Source organism: Coptis chinensis, chromosome 6 (assembly GCF_015680905.1).
Source record: "Coptis chinensis isolate HL-2020 chromosome 6, ASM1568090v1, whole genome shotgun sequence".
NCBI lineage: Eukaryota > Viridiplantae > Streptophyta > Magnoliopsida > Ranunculales > Ranunculaceae > Coptis > Coptis chinensis.
This window is the reverse complement of record NC_141461.1, coordinates 3,235,306-3,263,289: the sequence shown is the minus strand read 5'-3', so window position 1 is coordinate 3,263,289 and position 27,984 is coordinate 3,235,306. Positions and strand designations below refer to the sequence as shown.

General features: G+C 36.3%; 4 protein-coding genes across 7 annotated transcripts; 2 read left to right on the top strand and 2 right to left on the bottom strand.

Annotated features, from left to right (window-relative positions):
* Positions 1-776: 776 nt before the first annotated feature.
* TOP3A (topoisomerase 3alpha) lies at positions 777-14,125 on the top strand. Of its 3 annotated transcripts, XR_015199525.1 has the most exons (24): positions 777-1,285; positions 1,366-1,438; positions 1,648-1,758; positions 1,941-2,062; positions 2,153-2,225; positions 2,315-2,431; positions 2,575-2,658; positions 4,069-4,248; positions 4,355-4,483; positions 5,131-5,205; positions 5,925-6,014; positions 6,156-6,260; positions 7,276-7,310; positions 9,110-9,242; positions 10,474-10,526; positions 10,636-10,729; positions 10,933-10,971; positions 11,219-11,306; positions 11,401-11,472; positions 12,275-12,355; positions 12,470-12,643; positions 12,897-13,017; positions 13,495-13,845; positions 13,915-14,125. XR_015199525.1 is itself a non-coding variant. In XM_086568109.1 (23 exons), the coding sequence occupies exons 1-23, from the start codon at positions 807-809 to the stop codon at positions 13,736-13,738; spliced, it is 2,724 nt and encodes a 907-aa protein (XP_086424235.1). In that variant the 5' UTR covers positions 779-806; the 3' UTR covers positions 13,739-14,083. The 3 variants fall into 3 exon arrangements, 2 of the variants coding, with proteins under 2 accessions (XP_086424235.1, XP_086424234.1); XM_086568109.1 differs by having other exon boundaries at positions 779-1,285; positions 4,403-4,483; positions 13,495-14,083; XM_086568108.1 differs by having other exon boundaries at positions 779-1,285; positions 13,495-14,083.
* Positions 14,126-19,214: 5,089 nt separating this feature from the next.
* On the bottom strand, positions 19,215-21,182 carry LOC147490778 (Ribosomal protein L7Ae/L30e/S12e/Gadd45 family protein). The gene is given in 7 exon segments (XM_086567110.1): positions 19,215-19,646; positions 19,742-19,909; positions 20,318-20,452; positions 20,702-20,759; positions 20,983-21,005; positions 21,007-21,037; positions 21,121-21,182. Coding segments are annotated over 7 exon segments (567 nt in total). The 3' UTR covers positions 19,215-19,556.
* A 372-nt stretch (positions 21,183-21,554) lies between these two features.
* Positions 21,555-22,848, top strand: LOC147490777 (uncharacterized). Its single transcript, XM_086565878.1, is given in 2 exon segments — positions 21,555-22,025; positions 22,027-22,848. Coding segments are annotated over 2 exon segments (1,149 nt in total). The 5' UTR covers positions 21,555-21,582; the 3' UTR covers positions 22,733-22,848.
* Positions 22,849-24,588: 1,740 nt separating this feature from the next.
* Positions 24,589-27,384, bottom strand: LOC147490776 (NAD(P)-binding Rossmann-fold superfamily protein). Of its 2 annotated transcripts, XM_086565880.1 has the most exons (10): positions 27,308-27,384; positions 27,103-27,182; positions 26,675-26,761; positions 26,532-26,590; positions 26,322-26,417; positions 26,119-26,196; positions 25,886-25,948; positions 25,639-25,812; positions 25,127-25,222; positions 24,589-25,007 (listed from the first exon to the last, which is right to left on the bottom strand). In XM_086565880.1, the coding sequence occupies exons 2-10, from the start codon at positions 27,128-27,130 to the stop codon at positions 24,927-24,929; spliced, it is 762 nt and encodes a 253-aa protein (XP_086422006.1). In that variant the 5' UTR covers positions 27,131-27,182; positions 27,308-27,384; the 3' UTR covers positions 24,589-24,926. The 2 variants fall into 2 exon arrangements, with proteins under 2 accessions (XP_086422006.1, XP_086422005.1); XM_086565879.1 differs by lacking the exon at positions 27,308-27,384 and having other exon boundaries at positions 27,103-27,296.
* Positions 27,385-27,984: the final 600 nt, after the last annotated feature.

Genomic DNA, 27,984 nt, shown 5'->3' with positions numbered 1-27,984 from the left:
TTTTCTATGTGGCCCAAAAAGTATTTTGGTTGGTTTCTGTCTGTCCTTATTCTCCAGCAATTTCTTCTTCCCTCTCCCTCATTCATTATCACCACAAACCCAACTCTCTCTCTCCCCACCACAAACTCATCTCTTCCTTTCTCTCCTCCACATTTACCCAACTATTTGTAGTTATCTAGTCTATAATCAAGTTGTATTTGAGCGAAGCAAACATTCTAGGCCGAGGGGGGTATGTGGACAAAAAGTCATTTGGTTGGTTTATATCTATCCTCATTCCTCATTCCTAATCTGATTTTCTTAGTTTTCCCTCTCCACACATTCTTTCTCCCTCGGTTCTCCTCTTGGTTTGCAATATTTATACTAGTATAAAGAATGAACTATATACATCCATATATGCAGATGGTCTCGTGTTTTTTCAGTTATTTGATATTTTAACCCAAAGTCTCACCTGAAACTGAGTTAGGTTTTGATTTTACAAGACTAAGCCCAAGCCCGGGCCACGGATCAACAAAAGTCAGGTTTTAGCCCTAGTTTATTTGGGTTTTAGCCCTCCATTCCTTCCTCTCCCTCTCCGCTCACGCCCGCACTTGCATAATAGTATACTAGTATAAAGAATGAAATATATACGTCCATATATGCAGATGGGATCGGGTTTTTCGGTTATTTGATATTCTAACCCAAGTCTCACCTGAAACTAAAGCCAGAAGCCCAGTCCACTAATTCCAAAACATATAAGGCGGGAAACCCCAAAAAATCACACTTCAGATAACAGAAAAAAAAAAACCCCCCAGGCGGGGGCAGCCAAAATGGGTTCTCATCATCATCATCAGCCAATCCGCGTCTTAAACGTGGCAGAAAAACCATCAGTAGCAAAAGCAATCTCAACAATCCTCTCCGAAAACCAGTTCACCTCACGAAACTCCCACTCTCAATATAATCGAATCTTCGAATTCCAATTCACACTCCGAAACCAACCTGTCCAAATGGTAGTCACCTCAGTCACAGGCCATTTAATGGAATTAGATTTCCACGATACCTATAAAAAATGGCATTCTTGTGACCCACTCCAATTATATGATTTACCTGTACTTAAATCTGTACCCAATGATAAATTCAATATTAAATTGACTTTAGAGGATTTGTCTAGAAATTCTCATTGGCTTGTTTTGTGGCTTGATAATGATCGTGAAGGGGAGAATATTGCTTTTGAGGTTCTTGATGTTTGTAAAAGGGTTAATTCTAGACTTATTGTTTGGCGTGCACTGTTTTCTGCTATTACTCCAAGGTTTGCGAGTTTTAATTATTGTTTTTATGTACAAATGTTGGAAAATGATGCAAATATTAGTTCTTTTTTATTTTTTATAGGGATATCCATGAAGCAGTGCAGCGTCTTGTTCAGCCTGACGAGCGTAAAGCAGATGCCGTGGATTTTAGGCAGGTAGTATTGGATGCTTGTATACTAGTATTTTAACTAAAAAAAAAATAAATAAACAAATATCTTCTCAATTATGCAATGTTATTGGGATGAAACTCACCAATGCAGTTGTGTAAAAGTCTTACTCTAGAAATACTCTTTCATGAATGTTTACCTAAATACTTTCAATTGACATTGACCGCTAACAAGTCAAGTGAATGATGACCATGCAGGAAATTGACCTTAGAATTGGTGCCTCTTTCACAAGGTTCCAGACGATGCTGCTGAAAGATAAGTTTGTGTTTGAAGATGAAGTTCGTGTTCTAAGTTACGGTCCTTGTCAGGTTTGACATTTTATTATCACGATTATCAATATCTTGAAAGACAGACTTGCTTTACCTGGTCACGTTTATACCTAGGGAGAGAAAATAAGTTATATGGTTTCCTTATGTGCAGTGCATTTGTTAGTTTCAACAACAAAAGGCGCACTTTAGGTTGGACTAACCAATTTTTATATTTGCTGTAGTTTCCAACTCTTGGTTTTATTGTAGAGCGTTACTGGGAGATACAAGCACATGAGCCTGAAGAGTTCTGGGTGATTAATTGTTCTCATACCTCAGAGGAAGGCACAAGTACTTTCAATTGGACGTAATGTGTTGCACCTATTGCCTATCAGACTGATCTTCCTTAACTATTTTTGAAGTTGTAATTGATGCCCTTGTTTTTGATATTTTGCAGGCGCGGGCGTTTGTTTGATTATACTTCTGCGGTTATGATTTATGAGATGTGTGTGCAAGAGCCTACTGCAACTGTTAAGTCATATACAGACTATACATCTCAATGTTTCCCACTTCAGTGCTCATAAACGCTGTTCTCATATGTATTTCTGTTATTGTTTAGGTCACAAATGTTAAAAATCAACAAAAACTGAAGTATCCTCCATATCCTCTGAGCACTATTGAGCTGGAGAAACGTGCTTCTTGGTACTTTCGAATGAGTTCTGAGGTCACCATGAAGGTGACTTCATTCAGAGCTTGACTTCATGAAGTTTCTCATTTTGTTCTTATTTCATTTCATTACTGGCAGTCTATTACAATGCATTTTTACTATTTACTCATTTCTTGGTTTTGCATTGGCTTCATTTTTGGGCACTATTACAGGTAGCTGAAGAACTTTACCAAACTGGTTTCATCAGTTATCCCCGTACAGAAACCGACTCTTTTTCAGAAAGGACTGATTTGCATGTGTGTAACTCTTACTCTTAAAAAAACTCTTTACTCTTGAAAGTCATGATATATCTTGACCTATCCCTCTTTGAATTAACAGTCTCAATTTTGAATTTTGCTACTTATTAGTTTTTGGCTGCACTACGCACGATACACATTTGACGGTTTATGAGGATACACATTTGACGGTTCATGAGGGCGTCCACCCCTTGAATGAGATATAGTGAGGTGGGTATCCTAAATTTGGAGTCCAACTCAAAATCAATTGGCAATGAGGGGAGCGCCTCAGGATCTTACTGTTTTGATGAAAGGCTTTAAATGCGAAATGTGGGACTATACACGCCAAACACGTGGGCTTAATTTTATTGTACTCGCTCTTGGTGTGATACTATATTGACTTTGGAGGCTTGGAGCATGCAACTCAAAACCAATTAGCAATAACTCGAGTGTCCCCAAGATCTTGTATTACAAAAGAGCGAGCTCATTCATGAGCATTCTATAATAGAGACAAGTCATTTTGACAAAGCGTTGTGGGAATCACATGAGATATGTCGATGGTTAGTTATGTATTTCGCATTCTAGGTAGATTCCACTTACCATGTATCCTTAGACGTAGTGGGTTAATGATTTAAGATTGTTATCCAATGGAATAACTAATTCATTTTATTTTTCTTTTTCTTATAATGCTGCGAGGTTGATCCCAACACCTTTTTGATAAACTCTACTACGTGATTACTTGCAGTGATATCCATCTGATTTCTTTCTATGCAACACAAATCTGATATTCCTTGATGAAACTGTTATTTCAGGTCCTGGAATTTTATTCTTGATCCCCTCTGAGTACATTAACTTTAGATATCAACATTCTTAAAGTCCTAGCTTCATTGTCTAGTTTGTTGAAAGAACTTTGACAAGCAAATTTGCATCTACCATAAATCTAAAGGATCTACTTTCGGAAATCAAACCTCAACAATCCTTCTCGACTTCCTCCTCCCACAAGCGTGAAGTGTTGTCAAGGTGGCTATGTGTAATTGATGTTCAATGCAGGATACATGTCAAAGTGTGTCAGTTTCAAACTTTTATAACCACGACTAAATTTCATAAAAATGTAGGGTGAGCGATCCCTTGAACCTTACTGAGGGGAAGATGGCAGAAGACCTGACGGGTTTGTTAGGGATATTTTGGTATAGGATATGAAAACAGAGATAATAAGTTGAACCAGTTATCTTCTGCAAGAAATCCATGATGGACCAAACTACTAAAGATATCTACAAGTCCACAAGATTATTAAATAAACCCCCACTCTTTCATTCCCCACAAACTGGTTTGCTATCTGTTTTCAAGTTTCTTGTTTCTGGCTATCATTGTGGTCTCTGATCTGCAAAAGCTTTTATTTGTTTTCTTGAGAAACTTTTGAATTTGATGTAGGCAATTGTGCAAGAACAACAAGGACATCCTGTATGGGGTTCCTATGCCCAACGACTTTTGGATCCTGGTGCAGGGCTTTGGAGAAACCCTGGTAATGGTGGACATGATGATAAAGCCCATCCACCAATCCATCCAACAAAATTTCCCACTGATGAGAATCGATGGAATGAAAACCTCAAGGTAAGTATGTTACCTTGACAAAGAAGTAAAACCTGTTACATTGCTTAACTAGGTTACCTTTATAAGTTTTTGATTGGAGTTTTCAATCACTTCCACAATTTTCCAGAGAGTGTATGAGCTTGTTGTACGCCACTTCCTTGCTTGTGTCTCTCAGCCAGCTGTTGGGGCTGAAACTACTGTTGAAATCGATATTGCTGGCGAACATTTTTCTGCATCAGGGCGTGTCATAATTGCAGTAAGTGTTCAAACAAAATCTTTAGTTAGTTCTCGGAATTTGATTTACTGACGAGGGAAAAGAAGAATTTCAGATGGCCACATGTTATAACTTGTGACTATGGGGAAAGTAGTTCCCTTAGTACTACAATGTGTAATGAGTAATGGAATTTGACAAAATCTAGTAACAAAAGAACTTTTCTCGCATTACTTCCTTCTCTTTTTCTGTTTCTCTTGATTCTTCTTCTTCTTGTTATTTTTGGTTGTCAATTCTGATCCTTTATAAGTTTCATTTCATGTTTATGTCAATAGTGAAGCAGTTGGTCATGAATCCTTTCTTATTTAAATGTTTGTTATCTTTTAATCCGTTTAAATGCCCACAATAAAAAAATCTGCAAATAGACTTCAGACTCTGCAAACTTGTAGTTATTAGTTGGAATTGCCAAGGCTTCATATTCTATAATGTTAATCTTGGTAAATTAATGCAGCACTGATACTAACCATGGTAGTTGGTGTGTTGACATAGGTCATGAAGTCTATGCACTTTGAGTCTTTGACCTTGTAAAGTTCACTCAGAAATCCTATCAAAATGTTTGCATTTGATAAATGGTGTCATCTGCTGCTAATTTGTCGAGAAGGAGTTGATCATCTTTTTCTTTGTTTGTGCAGAAAAATTATTTAGATGTTTACCAATATGAGTCTTGGGGAAATTCTCTAATTCCAAAATATCTATTTGGACAACAGGTTTGTCATCAATTTCAATAGTGTATATTACAAATAGTGAAACCAACAACAAATGTTTAGACACATTCCGTAGAATATGAATCAGTTTGAAGTTTAGTTTATCTAAATTAGTTTTCGGAAAGATGCCATCATTTCTCCCTATTTTCTTTTTGGTGTAATCAAAGGATTGGTATTAGTAAAATTGGTTTTGTTGTAAACTCATTTTTGGGATCTTTCTAACATATTTTTTAATCACTGGAAGATAATTAATCCATTAAAACCAAGAATGGATTAGGAGCTCCATGTCATCCCAATGAGAAAGGAGTGTGGCGAAGGAGATTAAGCGATAAAGAAGCATGCACGAAGGCTACAAAATCTGAATCCTAAACCATGTGTTTGCAACCAAGTCAAAAGTTAGGAGCCCGTGTTAGCCTCCCACCAACACACACTGTATTGTAGAGAACTTTTAATTCCTTCTTTCCACTCTAGTTCTAGTTCAACAAGTTTACATTGCTGGATCACTGTAGCTACCAAAATCCTTGTTTAGTTGGAAGAGCTGTACCCTGCTATGTATGCCACCTTAGTGTTTCATTTACTTTGGGAACTTATTCCTTATCTCCATCTTTGTGATTACCAGACAGACTCTATTTCAAGGCGTTTGCTTCTTCTTTTTTTTGTTTGTTTTTGTTTCAATGTTAGTGATTATTATAGATATCATATTCTTCTTCATAATACTGCAGTTTGTTCCAACAATATTGACCCTTGATCCTGGCGTTACAAGGCCACCTCCCCTTTTAAGTGAAGCAGATTTACTAATGCGTATGGACAAGGTCGGGAAACTCTTACTCTGTTTTGTCTTTAGATCATACCATAACATGAATATAATACATTTCCTGTTTATATTTCGATTTTCTTTCCATGTATGATCTATTTTGTTTATCATAGTTATATTTCACTGTTGTCATTTTTAGGAGGGCATTGGTACAGATGCAACTATGCACGACCACATTAAAAAACTACTGGATCGCTCTTACGCGACGAAAGATGTGAATACTCGTTTCTCCCCAAAAAATCTCGTAAGATCTATTTTCTTAAATATCCATGTTTTTTTCCCTTCACGCGTTCATGTTTTTTCCATTGGTCTTTCTTTTATATGTTCACGGAACTCACTTGTTTATACGAAAATTATGTTTTTCCTAAGAGCACCTGTTTTTCATTTGAGGTTCATCCCCAACTTTTTTGTTCTCCCGTTAGGAGGGGTATTGCTGCTAATTATGTCAGACTGCAATTCTTATTTAGTTGGATGAATAAAGTTATTTAATTTGTTAATGAACAAATAAATCACATTAAGGAAGGAAATGAAATGACCTTAGCCGAGCAAATACTTCAACGACTTTCCCAAATGTCATTGAATGACAAGTTTAAACTATCCATAAATTCATAACCATTAGTTTGATACATTTGGAGGCAGGCCAATGAGCTCACCAATTAACTACAGGTGATGCATCCTATTTGCAAGACGTGCCTCATCTTCTTAATTAGTCACCTTCGTGATGCTTCCAACAGAAGCACCATCATTCATCATTACAAGAAATCTTGATGTTGTGAGGGTTTGAGATATCTTTGTCCAAAATGCAATGTTATGTTAGCATCTGAAGAAAATGCATGTAATACTGGAATACATTAACCACCAATGATTTTTTCTGTTGTAAAGGGAACACACTACATTTTTTCAATGTGTCATCAGTCTGATCCTTGACTTTCCTACCACTACTAAGAATTAGCATGATGACAAATGTGTAGATTTTCTCAGCTTCGAAAAAGTATATGGTTGTACTTTTTGTTGTTTTTGTTTAATCCGTCATTATCATTGTTGTTACTCCCGTATGAAGGGGTTCAGTTAACTGTATATGTTTATAGTAGAATGTCCACAATAATTTATCCTCTCGAGGAACTCGTGCTCAATCTTGTTTGCTGCTTTTACCATGATGATCATGATGTGATAGACCTTTCCTTATTGTCAACTTTTGGAAGGGGATGCCAATAAATGTATGTGGTTTATCTTATGATACTGTTCTCTGACTTTTGTAGGGTGAGGCACTTGTAATGGCATATGATGACATGGGGTATGTCGTTTCTTTACTTGTTCTTGAGTATATAATAATATCTGGATGAAGTCCTTTTAGGTGGCTGGTTGATTTTGGCTATAACTAATTGCATGTCATGAGTGACATTAAAACAAGTAAAGGGAGTGGCTTGTTGTAATGTGCATGGTGGATCAAGTGTTATCATCTAAAATTTTCATGTGGAAGAATTTTGAATTTGAGCATTGGTGAAATTAATTTGGTCATTGTGACAGACTGACAGTCTGACAGAGCTGTCTTCAAAAGTACTGAAAGGAAAAGTAGCAGTTCTTCTTCTTCCTTTTTTGTTTTTTGTTTCAGAGAAATTTGCCCAAACCACCCAAATTTTGGACAAGTTTGTACTGAACTCCTCATATATTTTATATAATACCAACTCTGCCCTTCCTACCTATCCTCTTCTTCCTTCTTCATCATCACCTCCATTATGTTTTGCTATAACTTTTGATAGGAAAGTCTGTTTTCGATTTGGCTTGTTATGTTAGTTTTATTTTTATTAGTAGTTTCTAAACGTGGTCATCTCAAAACTTTCCAATTTTGGAAAATTTCGAGTTTAGTGTTAGTTTAGGTATTTTGCCTTCATAAAGGCTGGCAGTCTGTATTCGGGTTTCAGTTTTGATTGAATTAATAATATTAAGAGTTTCTTCTCTGGTTTTCCGTTGTTTTGGTATTCCTTGTGTGTGAGTCAAACTTTGAAGTCATTATCCCTGGTATTCCTTAGATACTCAACAAGCTTTAGTGTAGGTTGTGTAAATCCGCACGCTTCAAGTTTGTCCCTACATCACAATGCAACTACATACTGTCCTAAAAATCCCATATCCCTGATTATCATATTGTGATCCTTTTAACATTTTTATTTCAATTGAGTTAACAAAGTTCAAAGTTACTCTAAAGGGATGATTCTGTTCATTATGAAATCATTCATCTTTAACGACATTGTTTGAATTGTCTTATCGAGTTGATTGGTTCTTTGGGGTTTCTTTAATCAAAATCCTTTTGTCATTGTCATAGCTTTAGATAGTTCGCAATATGTGAAGTTGCGTACTAGGGCGATATGGCTATAAATGGTTTAAACTGAAGTTGTAGTTGTTGAGGAGTTACTAATACAAGTTGATATTGAGAGATAAACGTCCAACTAGTTGTGATTTGTGAGTTGGGTGAACAAAAGCGAAGATGGCATGTCCTTGGAAAGTAACTGTCAGAGAGTAGAAGCTAATTAGGGTTTTTTTTTCTTTGGCTTTATGAACCTTCTTTTTAAACTTTCTGAAATTGAAAGACGTGTTTAAACAAGCTTTTTTACTTTGGTTCTGCTTCACTTTTAAATTTCTGTAACTAAAAATGTTAATAAAGAAGTTTAATGAGGTGAAGTTTTGCACACACATGCACAGACGGACGCCTGACTTGAATGAATAGTTACTACATTGACATGGAAAGAATGTAGTTTATGTCCTTTATTATTGTTGGCCTTCATTTACTACTACTACTGCTACTGCTACCTGCTGCCGCCGCCGCCGCTGCTGCTGCTACTGCTACTACCTACTGCTACTCCTGCTACTACTACTACTACTCCTGCTACTACTACTGCTACTACTGCTACTATTGCTACTACTGCTACTATTATTATTATTATTATTATTATTATTGTAATATTTATTATTACTATTATTATTATTATTATTATTATGAATATTTTTATTTTTATTTCAGTTTATGTGCTCTGTGTTGAGTACCATTAATCCATTATATTCTGTTGTTCATTTGATCTGATGACGCTGTTCTCTTAGGCATGAGGGTTTATGGAAACCAGAGCTAAGATCTTTGATGGAACGTGACATTAAAGAAGTTAGCGAAGGAAGAAAATTAAAATCCGTAGCTTTGGAGACAAACTTGCAGTTGATGAAAGCTCGGTTTTCCGATGTGAGTACATAGCAGATTTATCTTCTTTGAGAACTGGAACGCACCACCTCATGCAACCTTCACCCCTTTGGACTAGGCGGCTTTCTAGAAACACACCATCTGAGTATGACAGTTCCCGCACCCTTAGGTTGAGCTGTCCTGGCCACTTAACAGCTGCTATCCATTCACTTAACAGCTGATACTCATTTAATCTTCAACATTTAGACTAGGTGCCTTGCAAGCAACATACCCTTAGGTGTCTTTTAGTTTTACGAAACCATTTTGTAAGGGGTCAGGGAAAAAAGAGAAGAAAAAACCGGCTGTGCAGCCATTTATTTTCTTATTCAAAATATCTCATTCAAAAAAACATTTGGTTTTAAGAAAAAAAAACTAATCATTGTATTGTCAATTTTTGTTCTAATTTGAAAGATTGCATGAAAGTCGAACTGAAGTTCTATCCACATGCAGTCATGAAGAAACAATGTTTGGAAAGGGTTGCTTCTCAAAGCCAGTGACTTTCTTCTCTTCCACTAAGAAGTTTACCTATGATTCATTGGATCTGTAAATCACGTATAAGAAACAACTTCTTTGATGTCAATTTAACTGCAGATTGAATAAGCGTCATATTCAAAAGTCATATAGGATTACATGCAAAAGAAACTGTAATATATTATAAGGTCTAAATGTCTACGATAATATATTTATCAAAGGCCAGAATAGTTAATTGGTTCATTCTAACTTCATTCAATACCAAATTACATAAATTACTATCATTACCTTGCAAAGTCAAATAAGCAAGAATAGTGAACATAGTTGCATTGCGTGACAAATTATGTTCACAGGTTCTCCTAAAAAATTATTTTGATAATTTCTTCTGGACATTTGGAATAACGCCAGATTTAATTTTGTGTACTACTACATGCCCATTTTCCTTTTTTTGTAGAAATCTTGAAGCTCGAGTACCATTTAATGGGATAAACCTTTGAGATTTATCGTATGAGAAGATTATATTCTGTCATAATGTCATATTTCCCATCCCCTTTCAAATTTGAACAATTTATGTATATATAATCAAGTGAGCTGAGCGAACGTTCTGGGACGAGAGAGGGGGGGTGGACAAAAAGTCATTTGGTTGGTTTCTGTATAATAGTTTATTGTGTTAGGCTTTGTATTTCAGCATATTTTGTAGCAATGGTACATATGCCTATTTGGTTCAATAGGATATTATCACAAGAAGTCTCAATCTTTACAGGCAAGGTTGAAAAAAGCAAAACTGGAAGAAATCATGGAATTTTTTTTCGACAGGTAATGTTCTATGATTTCATCTTTGGTTTGTGAAAGGTTTCTTTAACAATTTTCTCTTAATGTATTTTCAGTATTACTATTTGGTATAATAACCTCCATGCAATTTCAGGTCTAATCGCACTGGTGGAGATCGTACTGTTGGAGATATTGTTTGTCGATGTGGTGTTTGCGCCAACTTTGATATGGTGCTAAAAAAAAAACCGGTAATGATTTAATTTGTGAGTAGAGTATACATGAAGAATCCTTGTATAAAAGATACCGACTTTTTCTGATACATCAAGCAGTAGATGTGTTACAATTGGTTTGAAATTTGGAGTACATAATTCATGTACTTTTTGTGATATTTCGTATATGGATCACCTAATCTTGGTTGAATGATATACACTATTTTCCTTCTTGTTTGCAGGATGGTAATTTTATGGTAGGATGCTTGGGTTATCCTCAAGTGAGTCTCATTTAAGTTTGATATCTTATTTGTTTTTTCCAATGAGAGTGATGCATCTAAATTTTAGATTTCTTTGACTGGTACAAACTAGTAAATAGATTCTCTGGTCTTTTTCTTGTTATGGAGACAAATATTTTTTTTGGAGATTTTGTAGTTGACATTTTGATGAAGTCTTTATTGGTTTTTTGTCTTTGGTTCTAATATTTTTTTCATAATTGTATTATAATCTTGAGTTTCTACATTCTAGTGTAGAAATGTTGTTTGGCTTCCAGGATCCATCTCAGAAGCAACAGTTACTACTCAAGCTTGCAATTCTTGCACGCCACGGTCGCCAGGTCACACACATTCTGGAATTATTTCGTTATGTTTTTCCTGCCTGTCTGGATCCTGATTTCAATTTCGTGCACCTTTGTTGTTATGAACTTGTAGGTCCTATTTTCACCATTCAATTTAAATTTCGTCAGCTGGAGATACCACCTGGCTACAATGTCAACCATTTGGGTAAGTCAGTACGTGCAGTTGTAAAGAGGTGTCTTTAACACAATTTTGAACTCTCTCTCTCTCTCTCTTTTCTTTTCTTTTATTTGAATACCGTGAAGGTGAATTTTATTTCACATTTTCGTTCAAAGTTTTGATCTGGTTAAGTTTTTAATATAGGTAATCTTGACATGTTCACTACAACTCTGCATAACCATGGTAACCCTGCATTTGGATAGCTATATCCTAGGCTCCAGGCTACATATCTTTTGTTCAGTGATTGTAGAGGAAGATGGCAAAGTTCCAACAAACCAGTTTATGTATTTCAGTTTTGAAGCAGAAATTAGGAACATCAAAGCAATACAGCCCATTTTGAGTTCACTAAGACTTCTTCAACTATAAAAACATTAAGATAAAGAATGAGTTAGACCGCTATTCATTGTCGATAGAATTAATGTTCCTCCTGACAGAATTGTTCATGTGGACCATTTCTCTAAATCTCTTTTACTATGACCGACTAGTTGTTTTTGAGTTAATTTGGACGTATAACTAAACATGATCTACCCATGTCCAGCATGCATGTCAAACACTTAATGAGCTATAGTCAGGGTGACCCTTTTATTTGTAATTGAAGAAATTCCATGTGGAAGCAATAACATTTTCAGTTTAGACAGTTGAGGGAGAAATAATAATGTCCTACAATCTCATGATGCATTTTCAGTTAGGAGCTTTTTTGTTACTCTTCAGTTCATTTCATTATGTATAGTTACTTTCTATAATTCGTTATTTGACTCTTCATTAAATCTACGCACATGTCTTTCTATAGGTTGCATTGGGGGTTGCGACGAAACACTTAAAGAATTAATAGACATATGTGGAACACGTTCCCGGAATCCAAGTGTACCAGGTTGGTTTTATACTCGAATCATGGAGTCAGCCATAATAGATATGGTTTGACTGTCATTTGGACCATTTATTAATTTGAAGATGTAATGCTCAAATCTAAAACATTGGTTTACAGTTTCTTCTGATAGAGGGCGTGGACCTAGGGCATCTGCTAGTAATGGCCAACAGACGAACACAAGGCAGGCTGCTTGTATACACTGCAGGCAAACAGGACATTCTTCAGATGGTTGCCCTTCCCGGGTTGTGCATTCCCAAAGTGCTCCTCCTCGCAGAAGAAATTCGCGAAGTGGTATGCTTCATTATCACCTTTGTCTTTTTCTTTCTCAAGGTAACACGTATGTTTGTATGCTTTAATGTAGTACGAGCAAAAGTTGAAATGCAGATACATAGACTTACATGGCACTAGGAAATATGTGGAATGCATTCATCTCAATGCTCATGAGTACTTCTAGAAATGCTTCAATGGCTACTCTTTCATGATTATGTTACAAGTATCTGGGGCCTTATTGAACTGAAAATATTAACTTTTGTTGACAATGCAGGAGAAGATTCATTACCATGTAATACATGTGGAGCACCTTGCCCTTTGCGCACTGCTAATACAGCAAATAATAGGGGAAGGAGGTTCTACACATGCCAGTCACAGGATTGCAATTTCTTTGTGTATGTAACTTGGACCTTCCTCGTTTAGTAATTGGTGATGTCACATCTAGGCAAAGTTAACATTACGGGTTATCATGTTTAATTCTCTATCAAGTTTAACCTGTTAAAAACTGCCAAATCGGTGCTCCTTTAATCCTAGGCAATGACATATTTTTGTTTTACATTTAATTTGTTGTGAAAATGATGAAATTGAGACACATCTGTTTCATTCCGGGTGATTTCACTTCTTCACTTAACAGAGAGTTCCTGGAAATTGTGACCATGGAAAAATGTGGAATTTGAAAACATGTTGCACATCTTGAGAAACTGAAAAAAAAACAAAAATTGGTTGGGAAAAACTGAAAATTTTCACCTATTGAAATGTCTTAAGGTAACTAAGGAAGTTGAGGTGGTTAATTTAGTTTTAATGTTTTAGTTATTTATACAGCTGAGGTGGTTTATGACATAACATCTGACGTGTCTTCTTGCATAAATCAGGTGGGAGGATAGCATTAACAACACAGGAGAAACTACATCACGTTCGAGCAGGGGCAGGCCAGAATCCAATCCAGCAAGGAGGGGTGGCCGTGGCCGTGGCAGGGGTAGCAGGGGAGGGCGCCAAGGCACAAACACTACGGATACTATGTTTGTGTCAGTCACTGGTGATCCCATCTCTGGGAGGTGTCGTGTTTGCGGTGATCCGTCACACTTTGAAAATGTTTGCCCACGCCGAGCTAGATAACCACATCCAACTTGAGTCCAGATAATTTCAACACTGTACTGAATGTTGTAAGTGTCTTCATGTAGCACACTTCAATACATTATTACAAGCCATTATCTAATGTATAGGTAATATGATCAAATTCAATTTCTTTCAATACATGTGTGGTATCTAAAAAAAAAAATACTAATGTATAGGTAATATGATCAAATTCAATTTCTTTCAATACATGTGTGGTATCTAAAAAGAAAATACATGCGTGAATAGCGTGATAAACGTTTAATCTATATGTATATCTGCTTTTTTGTTTTTTGTATCTTGTAAACAACTCCTGAATGGAACTATATCAAACTTTATTTATTTACTTGGCCATTGTTATTATGAGAGTTTTGGTGGAGATTCTATCCATAGTATGAGTATCTTCTCTACAAAAAATCATCCCTGGGTTTAATGTGCAAGTTCAATTTTAGGTTGTGGACTTGTGGATGTCAAGATAAGGTGTCAAAATAAAACTGATTATAGTTCAAAATAAGATATCAAAATAAGTTCAATTTCAGTTTCACCTATATTTTGCATATAGGTGAAACTGATCCGAAATTGACGCGTTGGATTAGCGGGTCACCTGGATAACCCGTTATATAGGTGGGTTGGATTTGGGTTTGACAAACTCGACACGATTAGTAATTGGGTCAGGTTTGGGTTTGCTCTCCTAACACATGACCCGAATATGACACAACACGAATCCGATTCAATATAACCCATTGCCACCCCTATTTTAAACCCTCATAAAAGCCCTAAAAAATGGAAATGTTTTTTGTACTACTCATGAGATATAGACCATGATGAATTATAGAAAGTCGTAGCTTTTGGAAATATAAATAAACTCAAGAGTAAGCCATCTTGTTTGTATGTTTGTTCAAGGCTCTTACTTGATACTAATCAAGATATAGGGAGTATGGTATAGAGTTTACTGTTGTTTTAGAGGTATGATGGATGACCGGGGGCATACCCTTCTCCATGGCAGTAGCCATAGATGGATATAGGGGGGGGTGCGTGTGGGGCGGTCGCACCTCCTAAGATTAGAAAATCTTCATTATCACATAACTAATTGTCTAGAAAAATCTTCAAACTATAATGACTCGAACCCCCCAATTGTTTTTAACAAACTTTCACCACCGCACCTCCAAAATTTTCATAACTATAGTGAGAATATAATGAACAAAAAAAATAGTATGAAAAAAAAAACTAATAAAAAACATTTCAATAAACCTACATTTTTTTTTACTTCTCTTTTTGCCGTTACAAAATTATCATTTATTTTGAGTCTAAAACCATTCAAGATAGACAAATGTGTCTTTGAATGTTTGATGGGTTAATGAGACTAAAACAAATAGCCAAAGGCTCAAAGCCCAACCGGTTAGTTTGTATAATTCTAATCACCCTCATTTATTTCACTCTCAATTCTTAAACATGCGTCAGAGCTAACTCAAAAAAAAAAAAAAATTCTTAAACAAGCGTCAGACCTAACTCAAAAAAAAAAAATCAAATTTAGAAAGGACTTGAGGCACAGTTGTTGCACGCTTGTCCTAATTAGTTGTAAAACTCGTTATCATTATCAATAAAATTTCCATTTAAAAAAAAAAAAATTTTCAATGTTAATCTTTTATAGTTTTCTCTACATGATAGTAAGTTTATATAGACTTATAATATTATAAGAAGTTAACAATTTGTTGAATTGTTGTAGACTTGTGGACTAGATTATGTAGATGTATATGAACATAGTATTATTAATTAATGACTTAAGTGCTTAAGTAGTTATCTTTGTTAGTCTATATTTAATTCTTAGTAGTTAACGCACTTTAGTTTTGTAAATTGAAATAAATGCATAATTTTGTTGATTTTATTGTTTAGACCTTCTAACAAAAAAAATTAATTTTTTTTGATGGGGTGGAGTGGGGTGTCTATATAATCTTGCATGTGGCTTAGAATCCTAACTCCGTCCCTATCAACAACACTATATGGAGTGGATTATTATTACTCGTACCTCATAAATGATCTGAAGTTCGAGGTCAACAATAGTGAGTTATATGACAATGGTGAGTTATATTGTTTATGCCTACAGGCAGGATTCACTGAAAATGTGGAACTCTTACTTTCATATAAAGCTGATGTGAACGCTAAAATGGCATTTGGGTCCTCACTTCAAATTGCTATAACATGAAGAGATAGCTGGGTTTTTATTGGATAATTGTGAGGACATAAGCTGATTTATTGTTATTGACTCGTTGATAACAAATTCCATTCCCTATAAACTATTATAGTTTTATTTCCCTTTTTTTTTCCCTTCAAATTTGGTTAATTCTTATTCCTTATTCCTTTCACCCCGACTGCTCTGTGGGTTATATCCAGAGCGCTATGGTTTTGTCTATTCAGGATAATATGATCCAAATAATAGATTGCCTACTTAAGGTATTGGATAGTCATCCACGAAATTATGTTTTTTTTTTTTTTTTTTTTTGATCACCTTGTTCCGGGTAACCGGGTTTACTGATTTGTTTTGGGGGATTTATATTGTGTGGAAAATGTATATCGTACTTGTCGAGTGTACACAACTTTTTAAAATCCCGTATCCGTGTCGGTACTCGTACTCATTTCATTTCCGTGCATCATTGTTTACATTCTTTACAAATATGCGAATCATACTATGCATCGGTTTTTTTCAAATTTGTAAACCTGTCGTCATAACATTTTTAAAAAACAATATAAAAACATTATGAGGGGTTGATTATAATTTCAGTGACTTGAATGAGGTTTTCTAAATTACTTTAAATAATATGAAAGCTAAGTCTAATTTTAATGAGGGGAGGGGAGTTTTTTGTAAATTACTTAAAACGGATGGAGATTAGAATAATTGAGGGAGGTGTTTCTAAATTGTAAAAAATTAGAAATTAGAAATAGCCTATTCGGTTGAGAAGTGTCGTTCCTGATAACCCGACTATCATATAGTTACAAGTATGCAAACCGTGCTACGCATCGGTTTTTTTAAGTCTTGAAACCCGTTTCTCGAGATCGATAGTTAGCATGGTTTATTTGGATTCTAATTGTAAATGGTAATTTTAATTATATAGGAGAGACTCATCTATTTATTTATTTTTTAAATAAAATGAGAGATAATTATGTTATTTAAGTAATATTAGAGAGGTTTTTTTAAACTATCAATAATAAAATAGTGATTTTTTTAATTTCAATGTGAGAAATGAAAGTAATTATTCTAAATTATTAATAGAAAAAGAGACCTTGTTTGAATTATATTAATAAAAGTGGGACTTATTCTAAATTTAGTAAGAAAGGTGTTTCTAAATTAAGTAAATAAGGGGATCTTAAATTGCCTACTCAATATTGGGAAGGGTATTTCGGAAGACCCGACTATCATGTATAGTGTAGAGATTAGTGAAGGTATTTTGTAATGTATCTTGTAAATTAGTGTTATCAGACCCGGCCTGGTGGGTTGACCCGGTCTCCTAACCGAGTTGGGTTAGAGGTTAGATCGTTTATGCAATCAACCTAATGCGAACCCAATTAAACTGGTCGGTTTTTAACCAAACAGGATAGACTCAAATGGTTTTGACCAACCCGGTTAGATTCACACATTTTAATGATTGGAAAAATTAATTTTGCTGGGCTGGGGATTCTCTTTTTTTTTGCAGGCAAAATGTGAATATATTATATATAATAATAAGATTACAAACTAGGGGTTAAGCACCACCTGGGTTGGATTAAGTTCCCACTTTTAAACCAAAAAATAGATTCCATGAAAGTGATAAATCCTTCATTCTATTGTCTAAACCATGTGTAATTCCAGTAAAAGTAATTCATTTATATCTTGTTGGAATTTTTCTAGCCCTAGGTGGAAGAGGAGTCAAATCCACATCTTTCCCCTTTTGAAACTGCCATGGTTCATCACCATCCTGTGAGTTATCATCGTCATCAATATGCTCCTGCGACATCCATGTAGGCTTATACTTTTTCATTGCTATCTTCTGCCATGGTTCTTTACCATCCTCGACATTTTCATCATCATCTGCGAGGTCAGCCCAATTGACCGATCGTAGCAGTGAATTTGTCTCATTCAATAATTTGAGCTTGTTTCCATCTCCAGTATTGGAAGAAGAATCGGACTCAACCATTCTCGTCATTGAAGAGGAATCCGGCTCTAAAGCTCCACTCTTCATAGTCCTCGCGATGGGAGAATAAGAATCAGCTGCTCGCCTATTCTCTTGCGGCACAATTGGATTTGCTACCGCTAGAGAGCAGTTAGTAGCTGTAGCAGCAGCTTGAGGAGCTTCCAAAAGATGCACTGATTGCATTTCCACAGCTAGTGGAAGCAATGCAACAGCATCAATAGCTATATTTTCTGCTACCCCAACTTGTGGTATAGCATCAACGTGATCAGTTCCAGCTTCTTGTGTTTGTGCCTCTCCGGCCTCTAGACCCACCACATTATCTGGTAATGTATCCCCAGTGCCAGTAGGAATGGGAACACCCTGTGAGTCTTTGTCCCCACTAGTTCCAGCTTCCCAGTTATTATTTTGCCGATTTCTGTTACGCCTCCTTCGATGATTTGCTGCTTCAGTAGCATGCTGATTTTCTTTCCTCGGTTCCTTTTCCAGGTTTATGTCCTTCTCATTTCTTATCTCTTTCTGTAGAGATTTGCAATCGCTCATCAAGTGTCCAATTGTCTTGCAATGTGAGCAAAATTTTGGAAGCCTTGAGATTTCAATTTCCTAGATAAAGTCTTGTCCATCCGGAACTTCGACTATAATCTGGCTTGGAATTGGTTTAGAAAGGTCTAAATCAACCAGTACACTTGCATAAAACCCAAAATCTCTCGCTGCAGTTGTTTTTATCAATTCCGATGGGGTAACCAATACATCTACCCATAGCGACTTCCAGCATGCCAAACTTCACTGTTTGTGTTGGGAATATGATTTAATTTTTTCTAATATTAATTTGAGAGTATTAATTTGTTAGTATTTAATAATTAATACTCTCAAATGGATTTCTTTTCAAAACTCAAATAGGTTATGTGGGGGGTGGTTTGAACCTAGGTTCTCAAAAACAAGAAGGCCTAGTTCCCCCCGCACTACAGTGAGTTTTCAATAATAAAAAAATAACTACATATACATTATAATTTTTATGCAGTTTTATGCGAAAAAAAAAATAATAATAAAATTATGCAGTGACCCACTGATTAGACCAGTGACCCAGTACTTTCACCAGGTCAATGGCCTGGCCGGGTCTGATAACACTGCTGTAAATGGTTGATCCAGCTTACCGATAAATTAAAGGGTTTTTACTCAGAAATCAACCCTTACGAGCGCCATTCCCCAGCTGTGTATCTCACGATTCAGTTTTAGCACTGCTCATTTGCTCTTCTGAACAAAAGTGTGGCGTTATTCTATTTTGGAATTTATGAATCCTAAAACTCTTTGAAATCGGTCCGAGGAAGAACAACTCATCTCAAAAACTATTGTCTGAGAAACAATAAGTACGTTAGTCCTTGAAGTTCTTAATAACTTACAACATTGTGCTTGACGAGTTTGGAGTCTCATCCAATAACTACACTGTAACCAGTCTGATTACAATTGTGTTTGAATACCTGACATTATAATAGCCTAAGAGCCTCTATAGATAGCAGCATTTATGATCCATTGCCCAACTCAACTTGAAGATAGTACGTTTGATCCTTGAGGAGATGCAGATGGGTCCAAGTTTCTCCCTCCCATGCATTCAAAACACAAATCTGCAGTCCAGCGCACAGGGATCTGCTGCCAGCATTTCAGCCAACTTCAGTCATTGTAGTGTCACTGACAGTTTCAATGCTCTCAAGGACTTCTTCTACAAGTTTATTGATCCCATTTCCTTTAGCCTAGTTGGAAACAACAAGTATAACAATGAATTATAGTAAAGAACTCGAGGTTCTGATTTGTAACGAGAGAAACAAAAAAATTTAAAAATGCTTACTTTGACTCCAATAGCAATAGCTGTCTTTAGCTTAACAAGTTCACCTAATCTTAAAGATCCACCTTTCTTATCCTTAACAATGATCAGTGGCACACCTCTTGATGAAGCCAAGCTTGGAATATGTTTTGTTAGCACTCGTGGGTTGCAATCGGAAGCTAAAAGTACGGCCTACATCCATAAGACAAATTCAACATCAAACAGGCTCCTATTGACCATCAACCTCACTGTTTTAGACCAGGATTTATGTACAAAATATACAACCGTGTCACCTCTTTTGTGAGTTAAATTAACATTTTATATAGTACTTTGTTAAAATGAAAGCAAAAGTCCAACTGTCCTAGTTATAGAACATGTACTGGAAACTGTCATCAAAGCAATATGCAGCTAATATTGTATTGTGAATCCAAATTATCAGAAAGCTGTTCCCCCGGAAAAAAAATAGTTAAATATTCAAGTTCACCCTTAACTGCTACTACATATTCAGTACTTTAATTAGAACTGAAGATAGAAAGCTCTTCCAAATGATCAAACACAAATAGTAAAGGAAATGAAAATGACTATAATGAGGCAACCAACCTGAAGCTGAACTGCAGAATCATTGCCACCCCCACATTCTAAACTTGAGTCTTTAGTAGCTTTCCCGGGAAGAGAACTTGGAGACATTCGCTCCAGCACACGGGTTACATCATTCACTCCAATTGCAAATTGTTGCTGCATGGAAAAATTTCCAGGCTGTGAATCAAATCGATTTGACAATATCCAAAACGGAACAAAACTGTTAGATTCAGTAGGTCATATTAATTCCAGTAGGTGCAAGGGCGGATATGTGATTCCACTAAGAAATGCCAATTAATCATAAGATATAAATGAAAAATCCACTAAATAAAAAAATCACTTCTACTGGACTTATCAATGAGGATTATTTAGAATATCACTTCTCTCGTTTAATAAGTTTTATACCTTGATCCACACTTTTTCAGGCAATCCTCCCCTTGAGATCTTAGCTGACTCTATCTCTCTGTTGAACAAAATCAAGCATCAACCTCAGCAGTACATAGTAATTACGAAAGACCTTTAATAGTTAAATGTTACCTTACCTAGTTTATCAAAAAACATTAAGTGTTAAGCTGGCATTATGGTTTCTTAGAATGTTGTGCACCATAATAGGTTGTTGGGGATTAAAGAGTGTGGGCAAAATGAATACAGTGTACAAGAGCAACGCAGTAAAGAAAGTTGATTACCTCTGAACTGACTTTAGAAGACCAAAGGAGACGTTCTCCTTCAAAGCAATTAGAGCTGTTTAACAAACAACACCAGTAATTAATATAAATTTTTAAAGGAAACTTGGAATAGTAAAGAAAAGGGCATTGCATACTTACTGTTTTCCTTCTTGTTGTTGAGAAGATGAAGCTTTGGACTTGTTCTTCTTTGATCTTGCCATTATTTGACAAAACCTTAAACCCTTCAAATGGGTGGGGTTTTAGAAGATGAACCTATTTTCAATGTGCCATCGAAATATCGTGATATATTTAGTATGCCGATATATACATATATATGCCGACATTGTAAGCGCAATATGGCAATATGAACATGCATGGCAGACCATAGTGTAAAGTGGCCACTGAAAAAAAGCAAAAGCAAGAACTCTATAATAATCACATTTCTAGATATCCGTTAGCCAACGGATTCTTACCCGCTAATGAAATTCAAAGTAAAAGGCACCTCACTTTGCTTTTTCATTGTGTACTAAATAAATAAATAAACTACACACAAGTCTTCCTTTCATTGTCAAATTATTCTGGTTTGTTTGATATGTTCTCTTAATTTGAATGTGAGAATCAATGGGTTGTTGCATTAGCAAATGCAGGCCTAAAACACCTTCCCCTAAAGCATGTAGCCATGTTGAAGACAAGCTTGTAATATCACAAGCTCCAACAGCACTTCCAACCAAGAAAATACCCCAATGTACTACTACCTATTCTTCTCCTTCTTGTACTACAACTGTTTCTAGTAGTTCTTGTTCGTTTTCAAAATCGCCTTTGTCATCATCCTCAACATGTTCATCATCGTATTCGAATTCCAATTATACTAGTGAGTTTTTAAAATCTTTTGTTAAAGAGAACCCGCATTATTCGGTCAAGACAAGCCCTGTGAAGTCGGTTACTGTTAAGCTTCCTGCACCAGCTAATAAGTCAGTTGTTTTGCCAGTGAAGGTGAAGCAACAAAATGAACCACAACATTTTGTTTCTTCGGTACCACAAAAGAGAGCCCGTTCTCCTTCACCCAACTCTTCATCGACAAAATAGCTTCAGGAGGGAACCAGAGAGAAATCACACTGGGACAAATTCCTTTCCTCAAAGAAACTTGGGATCTTCGTCGCCTAGTATAAGATTTTACAGTGATACTTCAGAGCCTGAGAGGCCGCACGTAACAAACTCAGTCCCTCGAAGAAGTGTAGTATCTTCATCGCCTAGTCGAAGGTTTCATAGTGATGTATCAGAATCTGACAGACCTCATTCTGTAACAACTTCAGTTCCTAGAAGAAACTGCTTGGTCTCTTCATCGCCTAGTCGAAGATTTGGTAGTGATATTTCAGAGCATGACATACAGCAGCCTCTAACAAATTCCCTTCCTAGAAGATACTTGAGCTCATCGTCACCAAGTCGAAGATTTAATAGTGATACCAACAGGGAAATTCAGAAGAACCGACCAAAGGAGAGTTGCAACAACAATGAAGCTACTTCCAAGAAAAATGCTGCATCAGTATGTTCTTCAGCAAGGAACAAGGAAAACGTATGTCCAAGTCCATGGAACAATGCAATGCGCGACGGCTCTAGCATGAAGAAAACAGAAACTTGTACTTACAAAATTGATCCTGGTGCTGATCAAGATGCAGTTGGACAAATGTTATCTAAACATGACTGGGATTCTCTTCCTATAGATGACATTGATAACCCCCTCATTGCTTTGGATTGCTTTATATTTCTTTAAGACGTACAGGGTGCTTACACTGTTACACATTGTTGTGTTCATAAATAGTTAGCTTTTCCAAAAAAATTTACAGGTTTGAGTTTCTTTGGTTACCTAAACTAAAGGAACAAGAGATATATAGTTGTGTGATGTGTTCTTATTTTTTTTGCTGGTAAAGGTTCAGTGTTATATTATGCAGATTTCTTGAGTGTTATGTGTACGAGATTTTAAGTGTCGGATTCAAAGACTCCAATTTTTAATTATATAGATGAACATTTGACACCAGCTTTTTGGCAAGCACATTGAAGATAGTTTGCTGAGTATATCTCAAGACTGCCCCTTGAAAACATACATCACGGAATCACACAGAAAAATGCTTCATCAGTTTACAAACATTTTAAATTAGTCGAAAGTTTCCTTCCAAATATTTAGTATGTTTTGCAAAAACCAGCAAAGAGGATATCCGGAAAGCTACATAAGGAAAGCAATCTCTCAAGATGGAAAATACAGCAATAAACTTATCATGATTTATCTTTCCTTGTAACTTGGCATAACTTGAACTGTATAAGTTCTACTAGTATAAAGTATAAACACAAGACTTTATTAGTTTTCATTGTAGGTGTAGACCTGTAGTTTATGTGCCCTTAAATTGACCTTCTCAAATTCTCATATTCAGTAAGAACTCAATGGGCTCTTGCATTAGCTTACGCAGGCCTTCACCATCTTCCCCAAAAGATGTTGGTCAAGGCAAGCATGTAATCTCACGTGATCCCAAACCTCATTCCAAATTTCGTGTCAAGAAAACCTCTAAGTCTCTTCCTTCCACCGTCCCTTCTTGTACACCTTCTGCTACTTTTTGTTCACCCTCATTGTTGACATTTTCAAGAAGTAATTATTGCACAGAAAATGAGTACTTATGGTCCTTTCTTGAAGAGAAAGTGCATTGTTCTGACAAAAACAGCAGTGAAAAATCAGTTCTTGCAACATCTTTTTCAGTTGCTGCTCCGTTGAGGTCAAAGCAACCTAATGGACACAAAAACTTTAGTCCATCGCCTACTCTTAATCAACAAAATAGCTTCAGGAGGGAGCCTAAGAGACATCGGTTTGGGACAAGTTTCCTTCATCCAACAAACTTGGGCCCTTCATCACCTTGTCCCAGATTTCACATTGAGATTCCAGAGTCTGGCAAACTTTATGCTGTGACAAGTTCCATTCCTACAAGAAACTTGGACTGTTCATGGCCTAGGCAAGAGTTTAAAAGTAGACTTTCGGATCCTGACAGATCCCACGTTGTAACGAATTCAGTTCCTCAAAGAAGCTTGGTATCTTCATCATGCAATCGAACGGTTCATAGTGATGTTTTAGACCCATGCAGATCCCACCTCGCACAAAACTTCCCTTCATCCAAAAAACTTTAACTCTTCGTTACCAAGTTCGAGATTGAATACCGGTACAAGCAGGGTGATACAGAAGAATCGGCCCAAGGAGATGAATATGAACAGTGTGGCAGTCTGGCCTTCAGCAAGGAGCAAGGAAAATACACGTGCAAGCCCATGGGACAATGCGATCCAAGATGGCTCTAGCATGAAGAAGACAGAGAAGTTCATTGACGAAATTGATCCTGGAGCTGATAATAATGCAGTTGGAACCATGGTTTCTGACCTATACTGGGAACTTCCTATCGATGACATTGATAACCCCCTTATTTCTTTGGATTGCTTTTTATTTCTTTAGAGCAAGGTGCCTACGCACTGTCTTGCACATGCATTGTTTTTCTTATCCTACTTCATACTTGTTTGAACTGTAAAAAAACCATGAATAAGGGATGATTTTTGGAGCTGAAGCAGCGCGAGGCATGGTGGAGTATGGATCAAGGATCTGAGATATGGAGTGCGAAATTGCTAGACCTCCTTTTTTTCGCCTTAAGGAAATTATAGAATATCTCCAAGTTTAGTTTCTGGAATAAAAATTTTCACATATTTGTAGACAAGACTTTTCTGACAAGGGAATATACAGCCAACATTATGAATTATGCTCTAAGAACTTTTCCATCTGTAAAATACTACTCTCTGTCTTTCCCAGCATTCTGGCATTAGTCATGTAAACTAAACCACAATAGTGTACAATTCGTTCTTTCAGTTGGTAACCACTCACACAAGTTCCCTTTACGCACTTTGTACCATATCTTGTTCGCAGATGTAAAAGCAATTTATTGTCATTGACGCTGCTCCATGTTTTGGATCAATGATTCCAAGTACTCTTTCCAGTCTGATATGTTCTCATCACCGTTTACTACCTGTCCCACGAATGAAAGGCTCAGTGCAAAATTAAGGTTATCAAAATCCTTGAACACAGTTGAATAAATCAATACATGATGTAACTAGAGTGAGATGCATTTCCTACATTGGTACCTACCTCAAAAGTCACTCCTCGTTGTGGAACAGCGTCAAGTGCTTGTACACAAATAAAAGCAGCATCTTCCTTGCTGAGTTTTCCTTGTGCTGCGCTCCCCTGATAACAAACAATACATACTTACTGATTACATCGTAATGTTAAATGGATGTATATATACCATAGATGCAAAACACTGATTATATGGAATGAGATGTTTCACATGTGTGCTTAAAAACTGATGACGTTAGTCAGAACTATTCTATTTCTTGATCATAGAATAAGGATTCAGATCAGCTCTAAGGGTTGCTATGGACAAAGATCACCCACACAAGAAAGCAATCAAGACTCTAGACCGTGACGATGTTCTGTATTGATATGCATATAGTTTCAACATACGAAATATTTCTGTTGTACACTTGTACTTTGTTCAGATTGAAGCTACTTTACCAACATCTGCTTGATATCGTATGTATCAGAGGATGCACAAATTTCAGCTGGATCCCCATTATAAGTGGACAAGAAATGTGAAGTACCTCTTTGAAGCTGAAGCCTTGCTTTCCACCAGGAGTACTTTGCAGCAAGCCAGCTCTAATGATTGTGTATGGGATTCTTGAGTTCATCAAAACTAGTTCATCTTGCTCAAATGATTTCCTTGCTTTGCTTGTCAGAAGTGCTTTGATGCCACTGATGTCTCTGTAAGCAGCAGACTGCTACCTTTATCAGGTCTCCATGAACAACAATAAGATTTTTGCGGTAATACACAGAAGTTACTGGACAAACCTGTGATAACAAAATTACATGTTCTATTCCTTTCGTACTCCCGACATTGGATAGAAATCCTTCCTGCAAACATAAGTATTTTCAGAACATAACAAAGAAATGACAAACTAATCCCATATTCCAGAATAAAATTGCAGAGTGGATATATTTAATTCTTAAAACATTGGACACAGTTGATCTTAACGAATATGGAATATGGAATCCAAACTATGAACGAATAGTAGTGTGCTTACATTGGGGCATATTAATGCACGGACGCCTCTCAAAGCCTTCTTAAGGAACAGAGAATCGCTTCTATCCCCAGCCATCGACTTTCCTTAGACAGCAAGAGCAAGTAGACATTGTTATCACCAATAGAGCCAGTTATGTACATTGTCCAAAGAGAAACATGATGTACATAAATTATGTCATACAATTTATGATGATCAGTAGTCACCTCAACATAAGTTCCATATGCTTCAATAGCAGCTCTTTTATCCTTCACTAGTGCTTTAACTCGAGCTCGTTTAACAATTAATGCCAATATTACCATCTATACAGAAAAGATGTAAAAAATGAACGGAGCATATCAGCCAATCAGGGTATACAGAAAAATTGTCAACCCAATAATCAGGCTTGAGGTTCAATGAAGGTTTACAAAACTCACCTGTCCAATTTCACTATCACCATCTGTCACTAAAACTGCATCTCTAGTTTCTTCTCTGTCTTCAAGGTAGAAAAGGGAACTTTTTCAAGACCCCTAAATTCACTAAAATCATTCGAAAAATATAACAGAATACTACTTAGTACCTGGATAATTTTCTTCATCTTCTTCTTGACTGCCATCTTTTGGGAGCATATCAGGCGCACCGTACCACTTCCTTAATTTTGGTCCTCCTACAAGTGCATCATAGACGATTAAAAATACTAGGAAAGAACAATAGTGTAACTTGTAACTGTATGTAACCATGACTTCATGGTTCAGTAAGTTGAAGTCATGCAATACATTGGTCTCAAACCGATTCGAATAGCCAATAAATCAGCTAGTCACAGCTTCATGAAATGATTAGTTGACAAATCCGAATCCAGCAGTTCAGTTTATTAATCATGCTAGAGACAAATCCTTTAAAAGAGTTGTCCCTACATGACAACATTTTTCACTCTGGGGACTGTATATGGTCAACAGTATAGCCATGCAAGAGATAGAAGCAACTCAAGAGTTAATGTTATACACGTACCTTCAATGTAATCAAGAATTTGATCCATGAAACCAGGATTATTCTTCTTGGTAGAGTAACAGACAAGAGATGGCCGTGGTCTGTTCATTAGTTTGACAATATTATTCAAAGTCTTGGATGCATTTGGAGTAGGACAAAAAAATGGAAGAGTGAATTGAAGGGACATAATTAATGGCCATTTATCAACACAAAAAATATACGTTACCAGTATATATTCAGTTGAAGACGGAAGTGAGAGTAGCCAACCGTTTCCTAACCACGACTAGTGGCCAAGTGGATAATAATAACACGATAATAAATATAGAAAGTCCCCATGGACCAGGCCATTTTCAGACCCATAGCCAAAGCCCCAAAATAAGTCGGGGTGGCAGTTTTGTACACGAGCTCAACCCGACACGAATCCGACACAAAATTAGCGGGTTTGGGTGGGAAAAAAGGGTTTTGGGTCATTTAAAGGTTGACCCACCAAACCCGTCAAATAAGTGGGTTGGATTAGAATCACACATGTTAATCTGGATAACCTGTTAGTATCCCCGATTAGTTACCGAGTCCAATAGGTCGGTCATCCTATGACCTGTTTTAAGTCCTTAAACATATATGTTTCCGTATTTTATTAAATCTCATAATCCTAATTACCTAAAAGAAAATACTAAAAAGAGAAGGATCAGCTAGATTGAGAATGATCAACCGGCAATCCAGCATATAGAATAGTATAGAATTATTCAATAAAAGATATGATCACATTAATAGTTTGGTTCAGGCACATGTGTTTCAACAACTTTGCGCACTTTTGCAAGTTATTTTATTATTTAGATTAATAAATATGGCCCAATAAATATTATTTATCCAAAAAAAAAAAAATACCTTACGGGTTATTTATTA

Excerpts from the sequence above, each read along its gene's own strand:
- LOC147490776 (XM_086565879.1), bottom strand. The coding sequence starts at position 27,268 with ATGTCCCTTCAATTCACTCTTCCATTTTTTTGTCCTACTCCAAATGCA. Across the intron at positions 26,591-26,674 it reads AGATGAAGAAAATTATCCAG|ACAGAGAAGAAACTAGAGAT; the intron begins GTACTAAGTAGT and ends TCTACCTTGAAG. Across the intron at positions 25,813-25,885 it reads ATGTAATTTTGTTATCACAG|TCTGCTGCTTACAGAGACAT; the intron begins GTTTGTCCAGTA and ends TAAAGGTAGCAG.
- TOP3A (XM_086568108.1), top strand. The coding sequence starts at position 807 with ATGGGTTCTCATCATCATCATCAGCCAATCCGCGTCTTAAACGTGGCA. Across the intron at positions 1,286-1,365 it reads TTTTCTGCTATTACTCCAAG|GGATATCCATGAAGCAGTGC; the intron begins GTTTGCGAGTTT and ends TATTTTTTATAG. Across the intron at positions 13,018-13,494 it reads CAGGATTGCAATTTCTTTGT|GTGGGAGGATAGCATTAACA; the intron begins GTATGTAACTTG and ends TGCATAAATCAG.